Source organism: Bos javanicus, chromosome 9, assembly GCF_032452875.1.
Source record: "Bos javanicus breed banteng chromosome 9, ARS-OSU_banteng_1.0, whole genome shotgun sequence".
NCBI classification, from domain to species: domain Eukaryota; kingdom Metazoa; phylum Chordata; class Mammalia; order Artiodactyla; family Bovidae; genus Bos; species Bos javanicus.
This window is the reverse complement of record NC_083876.1, coordinates 23,029,835-23,057,069: the sequence shown is the minus strand read 5'-3', so window position 1 is coordinate 23,057,069 and position 27,235 is coordinate 23,029,835. Positions and strand designations below refer to the sequence as shown.

At 37.9% G+C, this 27,235-nt stretch overlaps 1 protein-coding gene across 4 annotated transcripts in view; it reads right to left on the bottom strand.

Annotated features, from left to right (window-relative positions):
* Window positions 1–27,235, bottom strand: part of DOP1A (DOP1 leucine zipper like protein A) — a 125,452-nt gene that overhangs the window by 73,947 nt on the left and 24,270 nt on the right. For all 4 annotated transcript variants that reach the window (XM_061427303.1, XM_061427305.1, XM_061427304.1 and 1 more), the window contains exons 2-3: window positions 13,305–13,495; window positions 9,752–9,933 (exon numbers count right to left, since the gene is read on the bottom strand). In XM_061427303.1, the coding sequence (XP_061283287.1) occupies window positions 9,752–9,933; window positions 13,305–13,442 (320 nt within the window). In that variant the 5' untranslated portion in view covers window positions 13,443–13,495. The remainder of the gene's footprint in view (window positions 1–9,751; window positions 9,934–13,304; window positions 13,496–27,235) is intronic.

The window sequence follows — 27,235 nt, the reverse complement described above, 5'->3', positions numbered from 1 at the left end:
ACCGGACATCCTTTCAGAGTTTCTACACTACTTAAAGTGGATCTTTAGCTACAGTTTAGACCTGCAGATTTACTAGAATCTTCAGTCCAGGTAATGAGAATAATTCTGTATTTTCTTGTAATTAAGTGAAAGAATAATTAGGTCATATTCTAGTATGTTCTCCGATATTTAAGGCTGATCTTAAAAATGGTAATCTCTAAGATGATTTGCTCTAAGGTGATTCTCCTCATAGCATAGAATTTACATATTTTGCACATAGGTTTGAAACCAACTACAGCAGGAAATGAACAATTCAAAAATTTTGCTTTACTCTTATTTGCCAATGGACTAATTTGAAATTTTCATGTAGTTAGATGACCTTTTAAAGTTAGCTTTTGTGCAAACATAAAAGTAGCAATTATTTAATTTTAAATAGATTTTTCACAGTATTGGTTAAAATTACTTGAAAACAAATTTCTGGGTAAATCTGTTTAGTCAGAACTCAATACAAATAGTGTAGTTCCCACACAGTTTAATATACAGCAAAAATGTATGCTTGATATTTCTGAACTGTTGTTAATTTTTCTGAATTCCAACTGATTAGAACAATATTAGGACTGCATTGGCACAAATGGGTGCTACTTGATGATAGAAATGATTTGGTATGGACTATAGATGATGTTAATAATTAAGCCATATATTTATACCTGCATTTACAATTTTTAAACAATCACTAAATCATTTTACTTTACTTATAAGAATATAAACTGTTGCTGCACTGACACAAATCAGTGAAATCTAATTTACATCAAGAAATATTCCATTGAAACATTCATTGTAACGTGAGAAAATGTAAACCTTCTGCATGGTTTCTATCAATGTGAAATAAAATTGAATTCTGATTTTAAAAAAAAAGGCAAGAGACCATGACTCTATTTCACAGTAATCCAAGTCTATGCCCCAACCAGTAATGCTGAAGAAGCTAAAGTTGAACAGTTCTTTGAAGACCTACAAGACCTTTTAGAACTAACACCCAAAAAAGATGTCCTTTTCATTATAGGGGACTAGAACGCCAAAGTAGGAAGTCAAGAAACACCTGGAGTAACAGGCAAATTTGGCTTTGGAATATAGAATGAAGCAGGGCAAAGACTAAAGGAGTTTTGCCAAGAAAATGCACTGGCCATAACACACACCTACACATGGACATCACCAGATGGTCAACACCGAAATCAGATTGATTATATTCTTTGCAGCCAAAGATGGAGAAGCTCTATACAGTCAATAAAAACAAGACCAGGAACTGACTGTGGCTCAGATCATGAACTCCTTATTGCCAAATTCAGACTAAAATCGAAGAAAGTAGGGAAAACCACTAGACCATTCAGGTATGACCTAAATCAAATCCCTTATGATTATACAGTGGAAGTGAGAAATAGATTTAAGGGCCTAGATCTGATAGACAGAGTGCCTGATGAACTATGGAATGAGGTTCATGACACTGTACAGGAGACAGGGATCAAGACCATCCCCATGGAAAAGAAATGCAAAAAAGAAAAATGGCTGTCTGGGGAGGCCTTACAAATAGGAGTGAAAAGAACAGAAGCAAAAAGCAAAGGAGAAAAGGAAAGATAAAAGCATCTGAATGCAGAGTTCCAAAGAATAGCAAGAAGAGATAAGAAAGCCTTCTTCAGCCGGTCAATGCAAAGAAATAGAGGAAAACAATAGAATGGGAAAGACTAGAGATCTCTTCAAGAAAATTAGAGATACCAAGGGAACATTTCATACAAAGATGGGCTCGATAAAGGACAGAAATGGTATGGACCTAACAGAAGCAGAAGATACTAAGAAGAGGTGGCAAGAGTATACAGAAGAACTGTACAAAAAAGATCTTCATGACCCAGATAATCATGATGGTGTGATCACAGACCTAGAGCCAGACATCCTGGAATGTGGAGTCAAGTGGACCTTAGAAAGCATCACTACGAACAAGGCTAGTGGAGGTGATGGAATTCCAGTTGAGCTATTTCAAATCCTGAAAGATGATGCTGTGAAAGTGCTGCACTCAATATGCCAGCAAATTTGGAAAACTCAGCAGTGGCCACGGGACTGGAAAAGGTCAGTTTTCATTCCAGTCCCAAAGAAAGGCAATGCCAAAGAATGCTCAAACTACTGCACAATTGCACTCATCTCACACGCTAGTAAAGTAATGCTCAAAAATCTCCAAGCCAGGCTTCAGCAATATGTGAACCGTGAACTTCCTGATGTTCAAGCTGGTTTTAGAAAAGGCAGAGGAACCAGAGATCAAATTGCCAACATCCACTGGATCATCAAAAAAGCAAGAGAGTTCCAGAAAAACATCTATTTCTGCTTTATTGACTATGCCAAAGTCTTTGACTGTGTGGTTCACAATAAACTATGGAAAATTCTGAAAGAGATGGGAATACCAGACCACCTGACCTGCCTCCTGAGAAATGTGTATGTAGGTCAAGAAGCAACAGTTAGAACTGGACATGGAACAACAGACTGGTTCCAAATAGGAAAAGGAGTACGTCAAGGCTGTATATTGTCACCCTGCTTATTTAACTTATATGCAGAGTACATCATGAGAAACGCTGGACTGGAAGAAACACAAGCTGGAATCAAGATTGTCGGGAGAAGTATCAAGAACCTAAGATATGCAGATGACACCACCCTTATGGCAGAAAGTGAAGAGGAACTAAAAAGCCTCTTGATGAAAGTGAAAGTGGAGAGTGAAAAAGTTGGCTTAAAGCTCAACATTCAGAAAACGAAGATCATGGCATCCGGTCTCATCACTTCATGGGAAATAGATGGGGAAACGGTGGAAACAGTGTCAGACTTTATTTTTGGGGCTCCAAAATCACTGAAGATGGTGATTGCAGCCATGAAATTAAAAGACACTTACTCCTTGGAAGGAAAGTTATGACCAACCTAGGTAGCATATTCAAAAGCAGAGACATTACTTTGCCAACAAAGGTTCGTCTAGTCAAGGCTATGGTTTTTCTAGTAGTCATGTATGGATGTGAGAGTTGGACTGTGAAGAAGGCTGAGCGCTTAAGAATTGATGCTTTTGAATTGTGGTGTTGGAGAAGACTCTTGAGAGTCCCTTGGACTGCAAGGAGATCCAACCAGTCCATTCTGAAGGAGATCAGCCCTGGGATTTCTTTGGAAGGAATGATGCTAAAGCTGAAACTCCAGTACTTTGGCCACCTCATGTGAAGAGTTGACTCATTGGAAAAGACTCTGATGCTGGGAAGCATTGGGGGCAGGAGGAGAAGGGGACGACAGAGGATGAGATGGCTGGATGGCATCACTGACTCAATGGACGTGAGTCTGGGTGAACTCCGAGAGTTGGTGATGGACAGGGAGGCCTGGCGTGCTGCGATTCATGGGGTCGCAAAGAGTCGGACACGACTGAGCGACTGAACTAAACTGAAGACCTTAAAACCAAGTCCTGCCTTTACAAAGTGCTTAATAAATGAATTAAGAATCTGTCTTGCTCCTACTTTATACTGAAAACAGAGGTCATCTAGTGGGAACTCCCTCAACTTCCCACATTTCTGCCTTCAACTTTAGGTACAGTGTGACTTAAAACTACAGTAGTAGCCTTGCCTCAGGGTCCAATGTCTACCTTTCCCAGGGCCCTGTTTTATCCAACATACTTTTTCTTTCATATAATTTCTTTCTTCCTGCACTAACAACTGTGCTTAAATTTCTCCCAATGATTCTAAAAAGAGAACAAATGACAACAAAATTCTAAAACCTTTATCTTAATTACTTCCTGGCTTGAAGCTGTCTTCCTACTTCAACTTTTGGAGAAAAAACAAACAAAAAAACCACTTCTGTCTATCACCTTCTGATACGTCTACCCGCTCTATTAAAACTGTTCTCAATATCATCACCATTCTCTACTAAAGGCCACATTTGTTGGTCTACTTTCAGTCCTGACTGTTTCATTTGTCTGTAGTATTTGATACTATTCACCACAACTTTCTCTTGAAACTCATTCCAGTTTTGGCTTCCAGGTGAGCTCTGTCTCCTGGTATATTTTCTCTCTCTGACTCTTGTTCCTTTCCACTGACTACTTTCGTCCACCTGCCCTTTAAATAATGTAACTCCTAAATATTCACGAGACTTCCCATGAATATTTCCAGGTGGTTCAGTGGTAAAGTATTGCCTGCTGATGCAGGAGATACAGGAGATGAAGATTCGATCCTGGGTTGGGAAGATCCCCTGGAGAAGTCAATGGCAACCCATTCCAGTACTCTTGCCTGGAGAATCCCATGGACAGAGCCTGGCAGACTACAGTCCATGGGTAACAAAGAGTTGGACAGGACACAGCAAATATTCACAGAATGGTCCTGTTCCTTTTCCCTACTTATTATTCACAAGGTACTGGCTGATTTCAGTCATTCTCGGACACTTGAATGCTGTCAGCTCTAAAATCCCTTTCTAGGATTTGTATTAGCAAAAGTTTACTTTACACACCCACTTAATATTTGATGGGGCTCAAATTGCACATCTAGTGTTCTTAGTGACAGCTTAGTGTACTGTATCACATTAAAGAAAGAAACTTGAAGACACAATATGTTTTATCATGTAATAGGTTACAGAATTTTAAAAGTATTGGTATTTAATTATGCTAAAGAATAAACCTTTAGATTAAACTAAAAATTTAAAAATCCAACATAATACAAATTCTAGTTTTTAAATTAGCTATACTCTAAAAAATACAGAATAACAATTTTACTCATAAGGTATGTGTATGTAAGACTGTCTGCCATATTTAGACATAGTATTCTAGAATTAATTTATTCTTCTTATATAACATACTGCTAATAAAATTAGATACACTGCAAGTTTGTGAAATAGTTGTTTCTTAAGATAAACTTTCTGTTTAAAAAGGAGCAGACATGAGTTATATTGAAAATTTTTGCCTTAAGGAAGGAATCTGTCAGTTATTACATGTAACACTGAGCAATTCTCAGTTTTTTTTTAAAGTGCTCTTCAACACAGTAGTATTATCAGTATTAAAAAATACCTATTACTGACTTTCAAAAAATCCACAAGGAATTTAAAGAGAAGAAACATACACAGTAAAATAGATCAATGAAATCAAAATTTTGTTTTTAAAAAGACTAAAAATATGATAAACTCATGACAACGCTGACCAAAATGTACAAAAGGCTATCTGTATTGCCGGTGTCAAGAATGAGACAGGAAAACTAAATATGCACATGTAAAAGAATGAAATAAGATCCCTATCTCATGCCACTCACAAAAGTTAACTCAAAATGGATTAAATACTTAAATATAAGGCCTGAAATTATAAAACAGAGGAGAATATATACATAAAAGTTCCTTGACATTGGTCTCGGCAGTGATATTCTGGGACAGGTAACCTAGAGCAAAGGCAGCAAAAGCAAGAATAAACAAGTGGGACTGCATCAAACTAAAAGGAAAGAGAGGATAAGATACGGGGAAGCCAGAATGAAAAGTTCTAACATGTTTTAAATCATAGCTCCAAATAAAGGAAGAGAGAATATATGGAGTAAAGGCAATTTAAAAAGACTTCAGAATTGATGAAAGGTATTGACTCAAACCCATTCACGGATCATAGTCTTGTCATGGTGAAGATGCTTGTGCAACTCAAAGAAGCTATGAGCCATGCCGTACAGGGCCCCCAGAGACAGACGGGTCATAATGAAGAGTTTTGACGAAATGTGGTCCACTGGGGGAGGGAATGGCAACCCATTCCAGTATTCTTGTCACGAGAACCCCATGAATCATATAAAAAGGCAAAAACATACGACACCGGAAGATGAGCCCCTCCAGGCTGGAAACTGTCCAACACGCTACTGGGGAAGAGTGGAAGGTAATAACCGATAGCTCCAGAAAGAATATAGCAGCTGGGCCAAAGCAGAAATGACGCTCAGTTGTGGATGTGTCTGGTAGTGAAAGTAAAGTCCGACACTGTAAAGAAAAATGGTGCATAGGAACCTGGAATGTAAGGTTCAAGAATCAAGGTAAACTGGACAAGGTCAGGCAGGAGATGGCAAAAGTGAACACAGACATCTTAGGAATCAGTGAACTAAAATGGACTGGAATGGGTGGATTTAATTCAGATGACCACTGCATCTACCACTGTGGGCAAGAACCCCTTAGAAGAAATGGAATAGCACTCATAATCAACAAAAGAGTCTGAAATGCAGTACTTGGGTGCAATCTCAAAAACAAAAGGAAGATCTTGGTTTGTTTCCAAGGCAAACCATTCTATGTCACAGTAATCCAAGTCTATGCCCCAACCACTGATGCCGAAGAAGCTGAAGTTGACAGATTCCATGAAAACCTACAAGACCTTCTAGAACTAACACCAAAAAAAGATGTCATTTTCATCACAGGGGATTGGAATGCAAAAGTAGGAAGAGAGATCCATAATAACAGGCCAGTTTGGCCTGAGAGTCCAAAATGAAGCAGGGCAAAGGCTAACGGAGTTTTGTCAAGAGAGCATGCCGGACATAGCAAACACCCTTTGCCAACAATCCAAGAGACAACTTTATACATGGATACCACCAGATGGTCAGTATCAAAATCAGACAGATTATGTTCTTTGCAGCTGAAGATGGAGAAGCTCCCTACAGTCAGCAAAAACAAGACATGGAGCTGACTGTGGCTCATATCATGAGCTCCTTATTGGAAAATTCAAGCTTAAATGGAAGGAGGTAAGGAAAACCACTAGGCTATTCAGGTACAACCTAAATCAAATCCCTTATGATTATACAGTGGAGGTGACAAATAGATGTAAGGAATCAGATCTGGTAGACAGAGTGCCTGAAGAATGACCAACAGAGGTTCATAACATCATACAGGAGGCATTGACCAAAACCATGACCAAGAAAAAGAAATGCAAGAAGGCAAAGTGGTTGTCTGAGGAGGCTTTACAAATAACTGAGAAAAGAAGAGAAGTGAAAGGCAAGGGACAAAGGGAAAGATAAACTGAAGGTAGAGTTTCAGAGAATAGCAAGGAGAGATAAGAAAGCCTTCTTAAATAAACAATGCAAATACAAGAAAACTATTAAATAGAATGGGAAAGACTAGAGATCTCTTCAAGAAAATTAGAGATACCAAGACAATATTTGATGCAAAGATGGACATGATAAAGGACAGAAACAGTAAGAACCTAACAGATGTAGAAGAGATTAAGAAGAGGTGGCAAGAATACACAGAACAACTATACAAAAAAAGTCTTAATGACATGAATGACCACAGTGGTGTGGTCCATCACCTAGAGCTGGATATCCTGGAGTGTAAAGTCAAATAGGCCTTAGGAAGCATCACTACAAACAGGTCTAGTGGAGGTGACGTAATTCCAGATGAGCTATTTAAAATCCTAAAAGATGATGTTAAAGTGCTGCACTCAATATGTTAGTAAATTTGGAAAATTCAGCAGTGGCCTTAGGACCAGAAACAGTCAGTTTTCATATAATTTCAAAGAAGGGAAATGCCAAAGAAAGTTCAAACTACCAGACAACTGCACTCATTTCATACTAGGTAAAGCTCAAAATCCTTCAAGCTCAGCCTCAGGAGTATGTAACCTGAGAACTTCCAGATGTACAAGCTAGGTTTGGAAAAGGCAGAGGAACCAGAGATCAAATTGTCAATATTCGCTGGATCACGAAGAAAGCAAGGAAATTCTAGAAAAACATCTACTTCTGCTTCGCTGACTACACTAAAGCCTTTGACTGTATCACAACAAACTGTGGAAAATTCTTAGAAATGGGAATACCAGACCACCTTACCTGTCTCCTGAGAAACCTGTAGGTCAAGAAGCAACAGTTAGAATCAGACATGGAATAGCTAAACAGTTTCAAATTGGGAAAGGAGTACGACAAGGCTGTAAATTGTCACCCTGCTTATTTAACTTATATGCTGAGTACATCATGCAAAATGCCAGGCTGGATGAATCACAAGCTAAAATCAAGATTGCTGGGAGAAATCAACAACCTCAGACATTGCAGATGATATCATTCTAGTGGCAGAAAATGAAGAGGAACTAAAGAGCCTCTTGATGAGAGTGAAAGAGGAGAGTAAAAATGCTGGCTTGAAACAACATTAACAAAACTAAGATCATGGCAACCAGTCCCATCACTTCATGGGAAATAGGAGAAAATGCATGGCAACCAGTCCCATCACTTCATGGGAAATAGAAGGAGAAAATGTGGAAGCAGTGACAATTATTTTCCTGGGTTCCAAAATCACTGTGTGCGGTGATTGCAGCCATGAAATTAATAAACACCTGTTCCCTGCTGGCTCAGACAAAGAATCCACCTGCAATGTGGGAGACATGGGTTCAATCCATGGGTTGGGAAGATCCTCTGGAGGAGGGCATGGCAACCCACTCCAGTATTCTTGCCTGGAGAATCCCCATGGACAAAAGAGCCTGATGGGCTACAGTCCACGGGCTCGCAAAGAGTTGGACACGACTGAGCGACTAAGCACAGCACACAGTCCTTGAAATGAAAGCTATGACGAACCTACACATCATATTAAAAAGCAGAGACATCACTTTGCTGACAAAGTTCTGTACAGTCAAAGCTATGGTTTTTCCAGTAGTCATGTATGGATATTTGAGAGCTGAAACATAAAGAAGGCTAAGCGCTAAAGAATTGATGCTTTTGAATTGTGGTACTGAAGAAGACTCTTGAGAGTCCCTTGGATTTCAAGGAGTTCAAACCAGTCAATTCAACCTTCAGGGTTTGAATGAATATTTAATTCATTGGAAGGACTGATGTTGAAGCTGAAGTTCCAATACTTTGGCCATCTGATGGGATGAGTAGACTCACTGGAAAAGACCCTGATGCTGGCTGGGAAAGACTGAAGGCAAAGAAGAAGGGGTTGGCAGATGATGAGATAGTTAGATACCATCACTGACTCAATGTACATGAGTCTGAGCAAACTCCAGGAGACAGAGAATAGAGGAGCCTGTCACGTTACAGTCCATGGGGTTGCAGAACTGAATACAACTTAGGGACTGAACATACATAACACTGATTCACATATTTTAAAATCCCAATGAATCCCAACCAGGATAAATAAAAAGATAAAAGTGAAAGTGATAGTTGCTCACTTGTGTCCAACTCTTTGTGACCCTATGGGCTGTAGCCCACCAGGCTCCTCAGTCCATAGGATTCTCTAAGCAAGAATACGGGAGGGGGTTGCCATGCCCGCCTCCAGGGGACTTCCCAACCCAGGGATCTAACCTGGGTCTCCTGAATTGTTGGCAGATTCTTTACCATCTGAGTCACCAAGGAAGCCCATTTATCTCTAAATGTTGTGTTAGTCGCTCAGTCATGTCCGACTCTTTGCAACCCCATGGACTGTAGCCTGCCAGGCTCCTCTGTCCATGAGATTCTCCAGGTAGGAATACAGCACAGTAAAACTGCAGAGTACTGGGAATTCCCTGGTGTTCCAGTGGTTAAGACTCTGTGTTTCCATTCCAGAGGATCCAGGTTTGATCCTGTCAGGGAACTAAGATCTCACAAGCTGCACAGTGAGCCATAATAAATAAATAAAACACAATGCTTTTAAATTTAAGTAAATTTTTCTAATGTACTTTTTTATCAAAGTAATTACAATTGATATTGAAAACTTTCATCATTAAGGAGTTTTCAATTGTTTAGCTTTTACTGCAAAAAACATAAAAAAGTTTTAAAATACTTTATTTACACGCAAACACATAGTAAAATGATCTCACCTATATAAAAAGAGATCTTTGGCAAGTCGCTTAGGTCCAATGATTTTGAAGATAATTTCGTACGTTTCAAGTGCCTTCCGATGAACTCCACCCGGTAGTGCTGGATGCAGACACTGAGCTAGGCGCTTGCCTATGGTCAGCTTTTTGGGTACTACTTGGTATTTTGCATTATTTTGTAAAACCTTGAAGAAAACATCTTAATTCAGTTGAGAAAGAATATTGCATTTCATTTTACTTCCATTTTCTGGCATAGTATTATCAAAAATCCTTGATATAGGACTTCAAAGGAGAAAAAATTAGAGAGGATGTAAAAAAAACTTTTGTTTTTGTCAGTTACATCAGTAAAACTAGACTGAAAATTAAAACTGAGGATTTAAAAATATTTACTAATTTGTTAAAAAATCAATTTGTTACATGTAAACAGAAATAACATTTTTATGAAAAATAATAGTATTTTCCAAAATAAATTTGCTCAGAAGAAAGGTACTATTTTAGATTTTTGAAAATCTTTTAACAGCCTTCAACCTTTTTTTTTCTGATACACTGTTTGAAATATATTTAGAAAACTGAACCTCAACAAAAACATGTAGTTGGAAGAGGAACAACCACTGCTGTAGTATATCATTTTACAGCAAGAACACACATAAGATTATACTTGTCCATTTGCTTTTACTAATTTCCCAACTGGACCAAATACATATTGCTGTATTCAACCACCGCATTTCTTTAGAAAAGATGGTCAAGGTAGAATTTATAGAAGATGCAAACTCATAAATACCACCCAAAGGAGATTAATTTATTTAAATAATAGAAGATTTATAAATGAAGTTCTTCAGAGTATTATGGCAAAATGCTGCTGCTGCTGCTGCTAAGTCGCTTCAGTCGTGTCCGACTCTGTGCAACCCCATAGACGGCAGCCCACCAGGCTTCCCCGGCCCTGGGGTACTCTAGGCAAGAACACTGGAGTGGGTTGCCATTTCCTCCTCCAATGCATGAAAGTAAAAAGTGAAAGTGAAGTCGCTCAGTCGTATCTGACTCTTAGTGACCCCATGGACTGCAGCCTACCAGGCTCCTCCGTCCATGGATTTTCCAGGCAAGAATACTTAATAAACATTCAGAATGTATATGGTACAATAGACGAGAACTGGAATTGAGATGAAACACAAAAGAAGTCCTTTATTTTAGAAAATAAAGAACTGAGGTTAAAATATATAAAATGATTGTTCTGCCAAAGGCAGTACAAAAGCAAAGCACTAGATCCTTCCAGTTCATAAAAAAAAAAGTAAATTTGAAGGGTCTGAGGTCTGCTTAGATATAACATTTTCAATGGTCTTCAATTCAGTCTTCAATTGGATGTAACCAATATAAATAAAACTAGACTTTAAAACGCAAAGCAAATCAAGGCCACAACATCAATAGGAATTCAACTACAAAAAAATATTTTTTTAAATTAGCTGCCTTTCATTTCTAAAACATTAAATTGAATTTTAGATGTAGGAGCAAAGAATCAATATTTACACATATTTGAAAGAAAAGTATAAATAATTATTACCAGAAGTTCCTCTGCAGAAGGAAAGTTAATGATCTATAACAAAATGCTTCAATAAAGAAATTCTACTAATACCAAATAAAAACTTTTAATAAAGCAAAATACGGCACTATTTTCTAAAATCATTTGAGTTAAAAAACTTGTATAAATAAGGTGAAAATTTAGTATATTAATAAATGATAAAATTTTAAACTAAAACATATTTAGACTATCTGCAACAGATTTGTACATATATAACCCTTGCCTTGTATCACCATGACTTTAGTTAAGTTTCACTGGTGCATTGCATATCCTATGTTGTGGTATCTGGATACAGTGAAATCTGTTTTCATGATATGGATAACTATAAAAATTAATAGTACTTAATTAGGCAAATTAATTTCCAAAGTTTAATGAACTGCTTTTACACACAGTTCCTACTAGTAGTAGTGTCAGTCGCTCAGTCGTGTCAGACTCTTTTCGACCCCATGGACTGTAGCCTGCCAAGTTCCTCTGTCCATGGGATTCTCCAGGCAAGAATACTGGAGTGGGTTGCCATTTCCTCCTCCAAGGGATCTTCCAACCCAGGGATGGAACCCACATCTCTTACATCTCCTGCATTGGCAGGTGGGTTCTTTACCACTGGTGCCACCTGGGAAGCCCCAAACATACATTTTATAGCCAGGCAGTTCTGAATTATAGTCAGTGCCTTTTACAAAAGTGTAAAAAGCTTTTTACAAGCCTAAGTTCCTACTAAGTCTTCAGAAAAGAGCCCCTTCAAGATAAGTAAAAACGTAACTACCTTTAAACAAACTCATACTTTTAGATGCAATTTCTTGAAGATATTGTAAAAATTTTAAGAATTTATCAAATCTCAAATGATAAATTTTAGAAGTCAACATGTCAAAAAGAAGTTTGTGCATCTCATTTTAAGATAAATCCATGGCACACTGAAAATGGAAGTTTTTCTTTTTAAATTATCAGGGTAATTATCTATAGTAAGTATTAAAGTTGAAAACTATTGTCCTTGATATGTATTTTAGGATAAATTGTATGATAAACTGATGATGTTAAAATAGTTACAAGAAGTGCTCACTTTTCCTATCTGTTCCCCTGGTCCACTTAATATTTAGAAGCATTCATATTCAATACATGCTATTAAAAACAAACCTAAAGAAGCTCCAATATCAAAACTATGGGTATGAAGTGAGAAAATTTTGATGTAAGTTTAAAAAAAAAAGGGGGTCAAAATCCAAAGCTACGAGTTGAACAGTGATGCCGCTGTATTAACAGTGGATAAAAACCAGACATGTCAAGAAGGATCATCCAAGGCCTCGCCCCAAGGCCTAAGCAATTGCTTGCCACTTCTGTAAAAAGCACTGAGTGTAACTAAGAACTGCCTGGATATAACACATTTCTTTGATGCTTTATTCCATTTGGAAAGGACGCAGCAGTTACTGCTTTCCATGTGCAGCTCTTCATTTTGCTGCCAGGAACTCCAGAACCATATCTGATACTCAATTATAAAACCTTGTCAACCTTCGTGGTTAGCATATTTGTTTCCTAATCTTGCATTTATACATAATAATAGATTAACTATATTTTTCAAGTACTGTTGTGGTTTTGGTCTCAAAAACAAAACAAAACAAAACAAAACAAAAAGCCTGACTACAAAGGCATGCAATTAATGAAGTAAAATAGCAGAATCAAAAGTAATTCAGCCTAGCACTCTGTGATGACCTAGAGGGGTAGGCAAGGGAGTGGGGAGGAGGGCTCAGGAAGGAGGAGTCATATATAATTATAACTGATTCTCATTGTTGTATGGCAGGAGCAACACAACATTGTAAAGCAATTATCCTCCAATTAAAAAATAAAGAGGAAAATATTCTAGATTGGAGAATTTTAAAAAAGTAATTCTGAGGTTGTTTTTAAATTCTTTACTTCAAGATTTAGAGAAATCCAGAAAATACAGATGCAGATTTCTGATTTTTATCCCTTCTTATGAAATGAGCAAGACAGACATACCTTATTAAGTTTTCCAAGTGCTGATATCAAATCCGCCCACTCACTGGAGTATTCAAAATTCTTCAGTGCTTTGTCAACTGCAGCTACATAGTTCCTGTATTTGGAGTCACTCAATAACTCCAGCTCTTCTGTGTTCATCCTCCCACAGCGTCCTCCTAGAGACCAATTCCAAAGTCATGTAAAATCATTACCTACAAAAACAAAGTTTGCAAGAGGAACCAAAGTTACAAAGGAAAGTATTAAAATGGGTTCAGAGCTAATGGCTAACTTTATTTATTTATTTTTAAAATTTATTTTAATTGGAGGTTAATTACTCTACAATATTGTATTGGTTTTGCCATACATCAACATGAATCTGCCATGGGTGTACACGTGCTCCCTATCCTGAACCCCCCTCCTACCTCCCTCCCAGTACCATCCCTCTGGGTCATTCCAGTGCACCAGCCGTGTATTCTGTATCCTGCATCAAACCTGGACTGGTGATTCGTTTCTTATATGACATTATACATGTTTCAATGCCATTCTCCCAAATCATCCCACCCTCTCCCTAATGGCTAACTTTAAAATGTGTTTTGAATTAGAAGTGATCAACATTCTAGGCAGCTAGCATTCAGGGTCATGGAAATATTCAAAGACAGCTTCAGAGATAACTACTCATGTCTTCCTTCCTAGGGACTGGAGAAATGGCTGTGAGCACTTAGGGCTTACGAAAAAGTAGGAAATATTCCTGCACTTAGTTCATATTAGAAATCATGTTATTTCTCTGTCATATTTGCCAATATAACACTTCTGATACACATACACCTCCTCTTTGTTTTGATCCTAAAATGTAATAAAACTGGTTAGATTAGAAACATCAGGGACTTTAAAAACAACAACAATAGGGAAAAAAAAAAAAGAAATGAATGACTTGGAGATCATCTTATTTTATTAAGCAATAAAAGTATGGGCATATAGTATGAAAGAACATTAGCTTTTTGGAACTAATAAAACTTCTAATAAAACTGGGCTTCCCTGATGGCTCAGTGGTAAAGAATCTGCCTGCTAATGCAGGGGACACTGGTTTGATTCCTTATCCAGGAAGATTTGACATGCCTCAGAGCAATTAAGCCTGTGCACCACAACTACTGAAACTGTGCTCTAGAGCCTGGGAACCACAACTACTGAGCCCATGGTGCCCCAACTACTGAAGCCCACGTGTCCTAGAGCCCACGCTCCACAACAAGAGAAGCCACCATAACGAGAAGCCTGGGCTAGCCCTGCTCGCCGCAACTAGAGAAAAGCCGGCAAAGCAACGGAGACCCAGCAAACAAAAATTTCTAATAAGACTGACAAGCATAAGTGGTAGTTTAAAATATGTCCACAAATTCTTCGATATTACTTTAAAAAAGCAGTGCCTAATTCTCCAGTCCCTTGGGCTGGATTCTGGGCCTCAGTCCTAATGAAAATAATACGGCAGAAGTGACAATGTGTAATGGCCAAGATGGTCATAAAAGCACTTCAGCTTCGTCCCTGCTCTCTCTCTGTTAGGTCACAGGCTCCGGGGAAAGCCAGCTTCAACAGCACAAGGACACTTCAAGGAGCCCTTATGGAGATGTTCCTGCGGTAAGGAACTGAGGCTTTCTGCCAACAGCCTTGTAAGTGAGCCATCTCTTCAGAAGATCCTTCATCCCCAGGCAAGCCTTGATTTGACTGTAGTACCAACTGACATCTTGACTCATTTCACGAGAGACTGTGTGCCAGAACTACATAGCTAAGCCTCTCGAATTCATGATTTACAGAAATTCTGCTGCTTTAGGCCACTGAGTTAGGGAGTAATAGCTACACAGCAGTAGAATAGATAACACAGAGTACTAACAAGGATTTAATTGAGGCTCAATTTTAAAATCAATGTGGGAGGACTTCCCTGGTGGTCCAGTGGTAAAGAATCTACCTTGCAACTCAGGGGACAATGGTTTGATCCCTGGTCAGGGAGGATCCCACATGACGAAGGGGACAACTAAGCCCGCGTGCCGTAACTACTGAGCCTGCACTCTAGAGCCTGTACTCTACAGCATGAGAAGCCACCACAGTGAGAAGCCTGCACAATGCAATGGGGACCCAACACAGCCAATTAATTAATTAATTGATTAAAAAATCAATGTGGGGACTTCCCAGGTGGTCCAGTGGTTACGAGTTTGCCTTCCAATGCCTGGGGTGTGGGTTCTATCCCTGGTTGAGGAGCTGAGATCCCACATGCCTCAGGGCCAAAAAACCAAAACATAAAACAAGCAGTATTGTAACACATTCAATAAAGACTTTAAAAACAGTCAACATCAAAAAATCTTTCCCACACCTACATAAAAACCAATTCAAAATGAATCATCTAAATTTAATAGCTAGAACTATAAAACTCTGAGAAGAAAATACAAGAATAAATCCTCAGATTTATTCTAGGCCTTCTTAGGATTTCTCAGGAATAATACTAAAAGCAGAATAAGCAATACAACCACAAGAAAGGGAAAACAAATGAACTGGACTTCATCGAAATGAAAAACCTTTGTGCTTGGGCTTCCCTAGCGGTCCAGTGGTTAAAAGTCTGCCTGCCAGCGCAGTGGACACGGGTTCGAGCCCTGATCTGGGAAGATCCCAAATGTTGCGTGAGGGACAACTTACCCTGTGAGCCACAACTACTGAAGCCAGCGAGCCTAGAGCCCGTGCTCTGCAACAAGAGAAGCCCCTGCAGTGAGAAGCCCAAGAGCTACAACGAAGAGTAACTCCCGCTCCCCGCAACTAGAGAAAGCCTTCGCAGAGCAAAAAAGACCCAGAGCAGCTGTAGATAAAATAAACCAATGCATCTTAAAAAAAAAAAAAAGAAATAAGTTTGTGCTTCAAAATATGTCATCAACAAAGTAAAAAGACAACTGACAGAATGGAAGAAAATATATCTCCCATATTTCTGATGAGACACTTGAATCATATAAATAAAGGACTCTTACGAGTCAATAATAAAAGGACAAATAATTTAAAATGGGTAAAGAATCTGAATAGTCATTTCTCCAAAGAAGATACATGAATGGTCAATAATTACATGAAGTGATAAACTCAACATCATTAACCATCAGGAAAATGCAAATCAGAACCATGAGATATTTCACCCACACTAGGATTGCTAAAATAAAAAAGACAGTAAGTACTGACAAAGGCATGGAGAAGCTGGTACTCTGGTACACAGCTGGTGGGAATGTAAATTGGTGCAGCTGCTTTGGAACGTAGTCCGGCCGTTCTCAAAAGGTTAAACATAGAATTACCATGCAACCCAACAATGCTACTCCTAGGTATGGTACACATACACAAGAGAAATGAAAACACGTTCACACAAAAATTTGTACATTAATGTTCAAAGAAGCATTATTCATAATAGCCAAGGAGAAACAAATCAAATGTCTGTCAACTGATGGATGAATAAATAAAAAATGGAATATTATTCTACTATAAAAAGGAATGAAGTGCTGATACATATGACAACATGGATGAACTTTGAAAACATTATGCTAACTGAAAAATATTCACAAAACACCACATATTTTATTTTATTTTTCTATTAAATGATAGTTGTAGTGGTAGAGAATTCTATTATTTTCTGTTAACCAAGCATGCTACAATGGTATTAAGTGAATAATAGTTACATAATCACAATAGTAAAAGATGTTTATCAATTTTCACAATCAACAGCCAGACAAAAAATAAAAGATAATTACAATTTCAAGCTATAACATGAAACATGATTAACCTAACAATATAAAATAATTACATACAATTTAGGGGGTTAAGAAGAGTGATGGGGTAAGTGGAATGCACACATGCACATGTTTTCATCTGCCCAATCAGTCTATGTCTTTTGGTTGGTGCATTTAATCCATTTACATTTGAGGTAACTATCAATATTATGATCCTATTACCATTTTCTTAATTGTTTTGGGTTTATTTTCTGTATGTCTTTTCCTTATCTTGCATTTCGTGCCAAGAGAAGTTCCTTTAGCATTTGTTGTATAAAATAAAAGAAGAAAGAAAAGAAAACCTACAGAATGGGAGAAAATATCTGCTAATGATGCAACAGAGAAGGGCTTAATTTCCAAAATATACAAACAGCTCAAACAACTCAACAACAACCAGAAGCAAACAACACATCAAAAAACAGGCAGAAGACCTAAATATGTCTCCAAACAACATGTCTCCAGAGAAGAAACACAAATGGCCAATAGGCACATGAAAAGATGCTCAACATCACTACTTCTTAGAGAAATGCAAATCAAAACTACAATGAGGTACCATCTCACACGGGTCAGCACGGCCATTATTAAAAACTCCACAAATAACAAACGGAGGAAAGAATGTGGAGAAAAGGGAACTATATTCAGTATCCTATGATAAATCCTATCAGAAAAGAATATAAAAAAGAAATTTATAGATGTGTGTAACTGAATCTCTTTATATACAGCATAAATTAATACTTTGTAAATCAACTACACTTCAATTAAAAAAACTGTTTATAAGGATGGTTACACAGCTCTATGAATGAACTTAAAACCACTGAATCATATATTCTAAATAGATGAGTTGCATAATATGTGAATTGTATCTCAATAAAGATATATAGCTATATTTATGTTTATATGTGTAAGATACATATCTATATATGTAAGATCTACATGTATATACATATATGTATACATATAAAAATGGGCTTTAGGGATTTGTGCATTACTTCAAATTACATGTAAAATGTATATCTTACATTTTATTGGAGAATGGTGCACTTACAGTGTCAAAAACAGTTTTTTTAAAGTAATCCTCAAAAGGAGGAAATGGTAACCCACCACAGTATTCTTCCCTGGAAAATTCCACGGACAGAGGAGCCTGGCGGGCTGCAGTCCACAGGGTTGCGAAGGGTCTGATATGACTGAGCACGCACACAGGCAAAAAATGTTAAGAATCACTGCTCTAGAGAATATAACCTACATTAGTAAAATCTGTTTGCATTAAAAAAACTAAACTAAAAAAGCCCTATTAAATCAAAACTTTCCTATGTAAGGTTACTCCAAAACAAAGCAATACACACTTTCCAATTCTGAAACTGGAGCCTATTATACAGAGTGAAGTAAGCCAGAAGGAAAAACATAAATACAGTATACTAACGCATATATATGGAATTTAGAAAGATGGTAACAATAACCCGGTGTACGAGACAGCAAAAGAGACACTGATGTATAGAACAGTCTTATGGACTCTGTGGGAGAGGGAGAGGGTGGGAAGATTTGGGAGAATGGCATGGAAACATGTAAAATATCATGTAAGAAACGAGTTGCCAGTCCAGGTTCGATACACGATACTGGATGCTTGGGGCTAGTGCACTGGGACGACCCAGAGGGATGGTATGGGGAGGGAGGAGGGAGGAGGGTTCAGGATGGGGAACACATGTATACCTGTGGCGGATTCATTTTGATATTTGGCAAAACTAATACAATTATGTAAAGTTTAAAAATAAAATAAAATTAAAAAACAAAACAAAACAAAACTAGACAGATCTTAAATCCCATCTTTGGAGAGACTACCACCTAAAAATAGAGTCACTTGACATATGAAATTATTCACTTCAGCACATTAACTGCCAACCAGTATGTCTGCATGCTTACTAGACAGACTATCCCTGATCTCCCCATTGGGAGGGCTGGGAGTGGATACTTTCCCTATTGGGAGGGCTGGGAGTGGAGAATATAAAGTAAGGTAAATCCTTCAAGATAATTAATCTACTTTTCTCATTAAAACTGTGTTATCTGACCCCAGGGGCTTAAAATAAAGTTTATGAGGGAAAAAAGTCCATTTTATTGTTCTATCTTGAAGCTCTGAACTCTCAAAAGCAGCAAACCCAAACATAAAGCAGTATTTTGAAGTACTACTCTGAGAAATCCAAGACGACTTTCAAATTTAAATAAGTAAATAAAAATTGATCTCAACTAACTTCCATTTCAAAATTGATTCTGTTTTATAGAAGAGTTGGATTTCCTCTACTATGGTAGAAGTCCTTGAGAACAAGAACTATGTTTTATACACAGCACATAATTTACAATCCAACTGAAGCTGGACTCATATACAGTGATTTAAGTGTAATGGTTAAGACTGGGAATAAATTAAAAATTCTGTGAGAGCTTTCTTCATTAATCTATGGTTTCTTTACTTAAAACTAGACTTAACCACACCTATGAACAACCACAGAGCAGTGTATGCTTCAGATACAAAAGACTGACATAATAAAATATATAAAGCCATTCGGTTCAGTTCAGTTGCTCAGTCGTGTTCAACTCTTCAAGACCCTGTGAATCGCAACACGCCAGGCCTCCCTGTCCATCACCAACTCCCGGAGTTCACTAAGACTCACGTCCATCGAGTCAGCGATGCTATCCAGCCATCTCATCCCCTTCTCCTCCTGCCCCCAATCCCTCCCAGCATCAGAGTCTTTTCCAATGAGTCAACTCTTCGCATGAGGTGGCCAAAGTACTGGAGTTTCAGCTTTAGCATCATTCCTTCCAAAGAAATCCCAGAGCTGATCTCCTTCAGAATGGACTGGTTGGATCTCCTTGCAGTCCAAGGGACTCTCAAGAGTCTTCTCCAACACCACAGTTCAAAAGCATCAATTCTTCGGCGCTCAGCCTTCTTCACAGTCCAACTCTCACATCCATACATGACCACAGGAAAAACCATAGCCTTGACTAGACGAACCTTTCTTGGCAAAGTAATGTCTCTGCTTTTGAATATGTTATCTAGGTTGGTCATAACTTTCCTTCCAAGGAGTAAGTGTCTTAATTTCATGGCTGCAGTCACCATCTGCAGTGATTTTGGAGCCAGAAAAATAAAGTCTGACACTGTTTCCACGTCTATTTCCCATGAAGTGATGGGACCGGATGCCATGATCTTTGTTTTCTGAATGTTGAGCTTTAAGCCAACTTTTTCACTTTCCTCTTTCACCTTCATCAAGAGGCTTTTGAGTTCCTCTTCTCTTTCTGCCATAAGGGTGGTGTCATCTGCATATCTGAGGTTATTGATATTTCTCCCAGCAATCTTGATTCCAGCTTGTGCTTCTTCTAGTCCAGCGTTTCTCGTGATGCACTCTGCATACAAGTTAAATAAGCAGGGTGACAATATACAGCCTTGACGTACTCCTTTTCCTATTTGGATCCAGTCTGTTGTTCCATGTCCATGTTCTAACTGTTGCTTCCTGACCTGCATACAGATTTCTCAAGAGGCAGGTCAGGTGGTCTGGTATTCCCGTCTCTTTCAGAATCTTCCACAGTTTATTGTGATCCACACAGTCAAAGGCTTTGGCATAGTCAATAAAGCAGAAATAGATGCTTTTCTGGAACTCTCTTGCTTTTTCGATGTTCCAGTGGATGTTGGCAATTTGATCTCTGGTTCCTCTGCCTTTTCTAAAACCAGCTTGAACATTACGAAGTTCACAGTTCACGTATTGCTGAAGCCTGGCTTGGAGAACTGTGAGCATTACTTTACTAGCATTACTTTACTAGCATTTAAAGCCATAAAGTTTGATAATATTAATACATAATGATTTATGGAATGAAGGTTAGAAAGAACACAAACTAAAATGTTTGTAAGTTTCTGAAAATTCAGGAAAGAAAGAACTGCAAAACCAATTAAATTTAAGGAAAAATCAACTTGACTGGATTTTCTGAAGGTGTATAAAAATAGTACAAAATCACTATAAATTCTAATCATTAAATCTAAGAAAACACTATTAGGAGATAGAATAAAGCAAATGCATAAATTTTACTGAAAAGAACATTTTTTTTCCTTAGTATTTCCAGTATAAGATATAACATATCAATTTGAAGGTACACAATATTTGTACCTGGGGGAAGAGTAACCTAAAAATCAATTTAACAGTAACTTCTGAGAATGAAATGAGTTATCTGTAACTGGGGTATTAGTGTAATTGTGAAGTAATGTTACTTCAATTGACATATCCTTCAGACATATATTTCTTATTTGGTATTAAAAACAAAACAAAAACTAACCAATAATGACCAGCTAAGTTCTTGTGTTACATGCTCACAGCTAAAAAAGTTGAGTCAGGTAAGCAAATTGGATTTTCTTTATTTATTTAGCTAAAAAGGTTCTAAATATTTTATTTTATTTTATTTTTTTTCCTTTTTTTAAATTATTTTATTTTTTTTTAATTTCATTTTATTTTTAAACTTTACATAATTGTATTAGTTTTGCCAAATATCAAAATGAATCCATCACAGGTATACACGTGTTCCCCATCCTGAACCCTCCTCCCTCCTCCCTCCCCATACCATCCCTCTGGGTCTAAATATTTTAAATATGATTAAAAAGACTGCATATTGCACAGAACACATATAATACTAGATAAAACATCAAGAGCAAAATCTTATGAAAATAGTTGAAAACGGAGACAGAACACTCTGTAGAAGTTTCATCAGCAGTGAACTATACTATTTTCTTTCATATTAAAAGGCGGTCAGACTTCGTTATACTTCCTCAATAATTTGAATGCAAATGAAATTATTCATTATGTATCAGCAGAGAGGTCAAGGGATGATGAACAACTTTTGAGCTTTCCATCAAATATACAATAAATGCAAATTCCAATATACAATAAATGCAAATTCCAGTACTTGGGCACCCTCCCTCCGCCATATTTTATTTTGAAGAAGCTTAGATGAGTAATTTTCAAACTATCTGTAGTAAAGAACCAGTTTCTCCTTCAACCCACAGCTGACTGATACTTTTCTAAGATGTAAAATCATGTATATGATCAAATTGCTACAAATGTTTTCAAATGTTTACTTTTTTCTCTATGCTTATCTTATGTTTCCTTAACAAATAATTTATGAATGGCCCACAAATCACACTCTGAACACCACTGATTTAGGTTATAATACAAATGCAACATATTCCCATATTGCACTGAGGAAACTTTATATGCTGCCATTTCTCCAAAAGGGTTGTGGCATGTGGCAAAAAATACATTCAATAACAAAACAGTAATTTGTAGAAAATCCAGCCCATGGAAAGACAGGCAGGAGAGGGCAGGGACTCCAAGCACTGGGTTAAAGTCAATACATTTGGGAACCCAAATCCTAGTTCTAACACTTACTTAGCAGTATGAATTTGTGCCAGATGTCCCAAACTTGTTTTTTCCTCTGTAATAGGAGATAATATCTACCTCAGTCAGTGTCAAAATTTTAAAAAGAACATATTAAAGTTATCAGTTGAATGGTTCTATGAAGATGAACAGTTCTATGAAGACCTACAAGACCTTCTAGAACTAACACCAAAAAAGATGTCCTTTTCATTATAGAGGACTGGAATGCAAAAGTAGCAAGTTAAGAGATACCTGGAATAACAGGCAAATTTGGCCTTGGAGTACAAAATGAGGCAGGGCAAAGGCTAACAGAGTTTTGCAAAGAGAACACACTGGTCATAGCAAACATTCTCTTCCAACAACACAAGAGACAACTCTACATATGGACATTACCAGATGGTCAATACTGAAAGATGAAGATAGCAAAGCACTAAATAGTCAGGAGAAATACAACCGGGAGCTAACTGTGGCTCAGTTCGTGAACTCCTTATTGCCAAATTCAGACTTAAATTGAAGACTGTAGAGGAAAACACTAGGCCATTCAGGTATGACCTAAATCAAATCCCTTACAATTATTCAGTGGAAGTGACAAATAGATTCAAGGGATCAGATCTGATAGAGTGCCTGAAGAACTATGGATGGAGGTTCATAACACTGTACAGGAGGCGGTGATCAAAACCATCCCTAAGAAAAAGAAGTGCAAAAAGGCAAAATGATTTTCTGGAGGCCTTACAAATAGCTGAGAAAAGAAGAGAAGTGAAAGGCAAAGAAGAAAAGGAAAGATATACCCATCTGAATGCAAAATTCCAGAGAATAGCAGAGAGAGATAAGAAAGCCTTCCTAAGTGAACAATGCAAAGAAATAGAAACAACAGAGTGGGGAAAACGAGAGATCTCTTCAAGAAAATAAGAGATACCAAGGGAATATTTCATGCACAGATGGGCACAATAAAGGACAGAACGGTATGGACCTAACAGAAGTGATGGAATTCCAGCTGTGTTATTTCAAATCCTAAAAGATAATGCTGTGAAAGTGCTGCACTCAGTTTGCCACCAAATTTGGAAAACTCAGCAGTGGCCACAGGACTGCAAAAGGTCAGTTTTCATTCCAATCCCAAAGAAAGGCAATGCCAAAGAATATTCAAACTACTGCACAACTGTACTCATTTCACATGCTAGTAAAGTAATGCTCAACTCCAAGCTAGGCTTGAACTGTACATGAACCGAGAACTTCCAGATGTTCAAGCTGGAATTAGAAAGAGCAGAGGAACTAGAGATCAAACTGTCAACATCCACTGGATCATAGAAAAAGCAAGTGGATTCCACAAAAACATCTACTTCTGCTGTGTGGATCATAACAAAATTGTGGAAAACTCTTAAAGAGATGGCAATACCAGACCACCTTACCTGCCTCCTGAGAACCCTGTATGCAGGTCAAGAAGCAACAGTTAAGAACCAGACATGGAACAACGGATTGGTTCCAAATTGGGAAAGGAGTACATAAAAGCTGAATATTGTCACCCTGCTTATTAAACTTATATGCAAAGTACATCATGCAAAATGCTGGGCTGGATGAAGCACAAGCTGGATAAAGATTGCGGGGAGAAATATCAGTAACTTTAGATAAGCAGATGATACCACCTTAATGGCAGGAAGTGAAAAGGAACTAAAAATAAAAAGCCTCTTGATGAAGGCGAAAGAGGAAAAGTGCAAAAGCTGGCTTAAAACTCAACATTCACAAAACTAAGATCATGGAACCTGGTCCCATCACTTCATGGCAAATAGATGGGGAAACAATGGAAACAGTGAAGAGATTTTATTTTGGGGGGCTCCAAAGTCACTGCAGACTGTAACTGCAGCCATGAACTTAAAAGACTCTTGCTCCTTGGAAGAAAAGCTATGACCAACCTAGACAGCATATTAAAAAGCAGAGACATTACTTTGCCAACAAAGGTCCATCCAGTTAAAGCTAGACTGCGCGGAAGCACAGTGAAGAGGAGCTACCCCACGTCCGAGGTCAGGGGCAGAAGCCCTGAAGAGATACTCCACGTCCAAGGTAAGAGAAACCCAAGTAAGATGGTAGGCACTGAGAGGGGGGCATCAGAGGGCAGACAGACTGAAACCACAATCACAGACAACTAGCCAATCTGATCACATGGACCACAGCCTTGTCTCACTCAATGAAACTAAGCCATGCCGTGTGGGGCCAGCCAAGATGGGCGGGTCACGGTGGAGAGGTCTGACAGAATGTGGTCCACTGGAGAAGCGAATGGCAAACCACTTCAGTATTCTTGCCTTGAGAACCCCATGAACAGCATGAAAAATCAGTAAGACAGGACACTGAAAGATGAACTCCCCAGGTCGGTAGGTGCCCAATAAGCTACTGGAGAGATTGAGGGCAGGAGGAGAAGGAGACAACAAAGGATGAGATGATTGGATGGCATCACTGACTCAGTGGACATGGGTTTGGGTGAACTCTGGGAGTTGGTGATGGACACCGAGGCCTGGCGTGCTGTGGTTCATGAGGTTGCAAAGAGTTGGACACAACTAAGTGACTGAACTGAACTGAACTGAGTCAAAGCTACGGTTTTTCCAGTAGTCATGTATGGATATGAGAGTTGGACCATAAAGAAGGCTGAGCAACGAAGAACTGATGCTTTTGAACTGTGGTGTGGGAGAAGGATCTTGCAAGTCCCTTACACTGCAAACAGATCAAACCAGTCAGTCCTAAAGGAAATCAATCCTGAATATTCATTGGAAGAACTGATGCTGAAGTTGAAGCTTCAATATTTTGGCCACCTGATGCAAAGAGCCAACTCATTAGAAAAGAGCCTGATGCTGGGAAATATTGAAGGCAGAAGGAGAAGGGGATGACAGAGGATAAGATGGTTGGATGGCATCACCGACGTGATGGACATGACTTTGAGCAGCCTCTGGGAGATGGTGAAGGACAGGGAAGCCTGGTGTGCTGCAGTCCATGGTATCTCAAAGAGTCAGACATGACTGAGTGACTGAATAACAACAACAACAAAAGTTATCAGAGTACCTGGCATAGAAAATGCTCTAAAAACAAAATTATTACCAATAAAAAACTAAACATAATACTAGGAACCAAGTATGCTAATTATAAGGATTAATAAACTATAATTAAGCATCAGATATGGCTCTGAAATTACAGGCAGGAAAATGGGAAATTATTACCAATTATATCATGAATACATATTAAAACTATCATGGTCAAACATGCTTTGTTTTTTCTTTTTTTACTATTTTATTAAACTACACATATTTCTTACACCTATTAGATGAGTTGTGATGAATGCATACACCCATAAAACCATCATGACAATCAAGATTTCTTACCATAATTAAGATACAGAACATCTCCATCACTCTAAACAAGAAACTAAACATATCCATCACCTCTATCAAATAAGCTTTTGGTTTGAAATTTTTAAAAAAAAATCCATTTTATCTCAATAGATACAATAACAAACTAATATAACTAGGAAACTAGAAAATGTAAAAATAAACACAAGTAAAAACTGTAACTTGTTTTTTTCTTAAAGTGATACAGATAAGTCAAAATAGCATTTATAATCTTTCAGGTGCTGTTAACAAGCAGCTTTTCTGACCTGGTCTATAGTCTACTTGACAATTCAGCTGTAACTATTTCAAACTTATATCTCAGATAAGTTGAGGCCAAAATGTCATAAAACATGTTTAGTATAGTGTTTTGTCACTCAAACATAAAAATGAAACAAAGTAGTTGTTTAAAAAATAAAGACGTAAGTTTCTCTAGGCAAATTACACCCTTGAAAATGATCAGGTGGTAAGGTTTATGTTTTCACACTTCACAGTGTAAAAAGGTAAAATCTAAGGAATAAATAAAACATTTCAACAGAGCATCTGAATTTAAGAAAAGTTTTGCTTAAATGCTTATAAAAATGACTAGACATAATTTCAGAGTAACTGCACAAAGATACTTCAGTCACCTGGTTTGCTTATTACTAGCTGAGCTTCCCCTTCCCTCCTTCGTTTGGCATGAAAGAGAAGAGCAGGCTGAAGTGAGCAAGAACAATTCAGTATTAACCAATTGTAAAGATGTACCTTGGCCACCTGATGCGAAGAGCTGACTCATTTGAAAAGACCGTGATGCTGGGAAAGATTGAGGGCAGGAGGGGAAGGGGATGACAGAGGATGAGATGGCTGGATGGCATCACCGACTGAATGGACATGAGTCTGGGTAGGCTCCGGGAGTTAGTGGACAGGAAGGCCTGGCGTGCTGAAATTCATGGGGTCACAAAGAGTCCGACAAGACTGAATAGCTTAACTGAACTGAACCTGGGGACTAAGTGTGTTACCATATCCCAAGGATGTATATGAATATATCATTTAAAGCATCATGTAATGCATAATATCAACAACATAACTGTCTATTATGAAAGAAAAAACACCTAAAAATGTTATGAAGATAATCTTTCCAAACTTTTTTGAGGAAACAAAAAATTATCATTAGTAAGTGTTACCATCTAACAGATGACTGTGGCAATTATTGACAAGTTTATTTCATTCTGATCAAAAGTTCCAAATTTCGACGTTGACAGTTTCAGCAAATGATCTTTTGCAAATCATTTATTTAATCAATTTATAAAGCCAGTTACTCCAGAAAATTGGTAAATGTCCCTGGGGCTAACAATATGGAGAGAAAAAAAGACCTACTAGGTATTTCACAAATAGGTTAAGATTACCCACTAGAGTCCTGATGC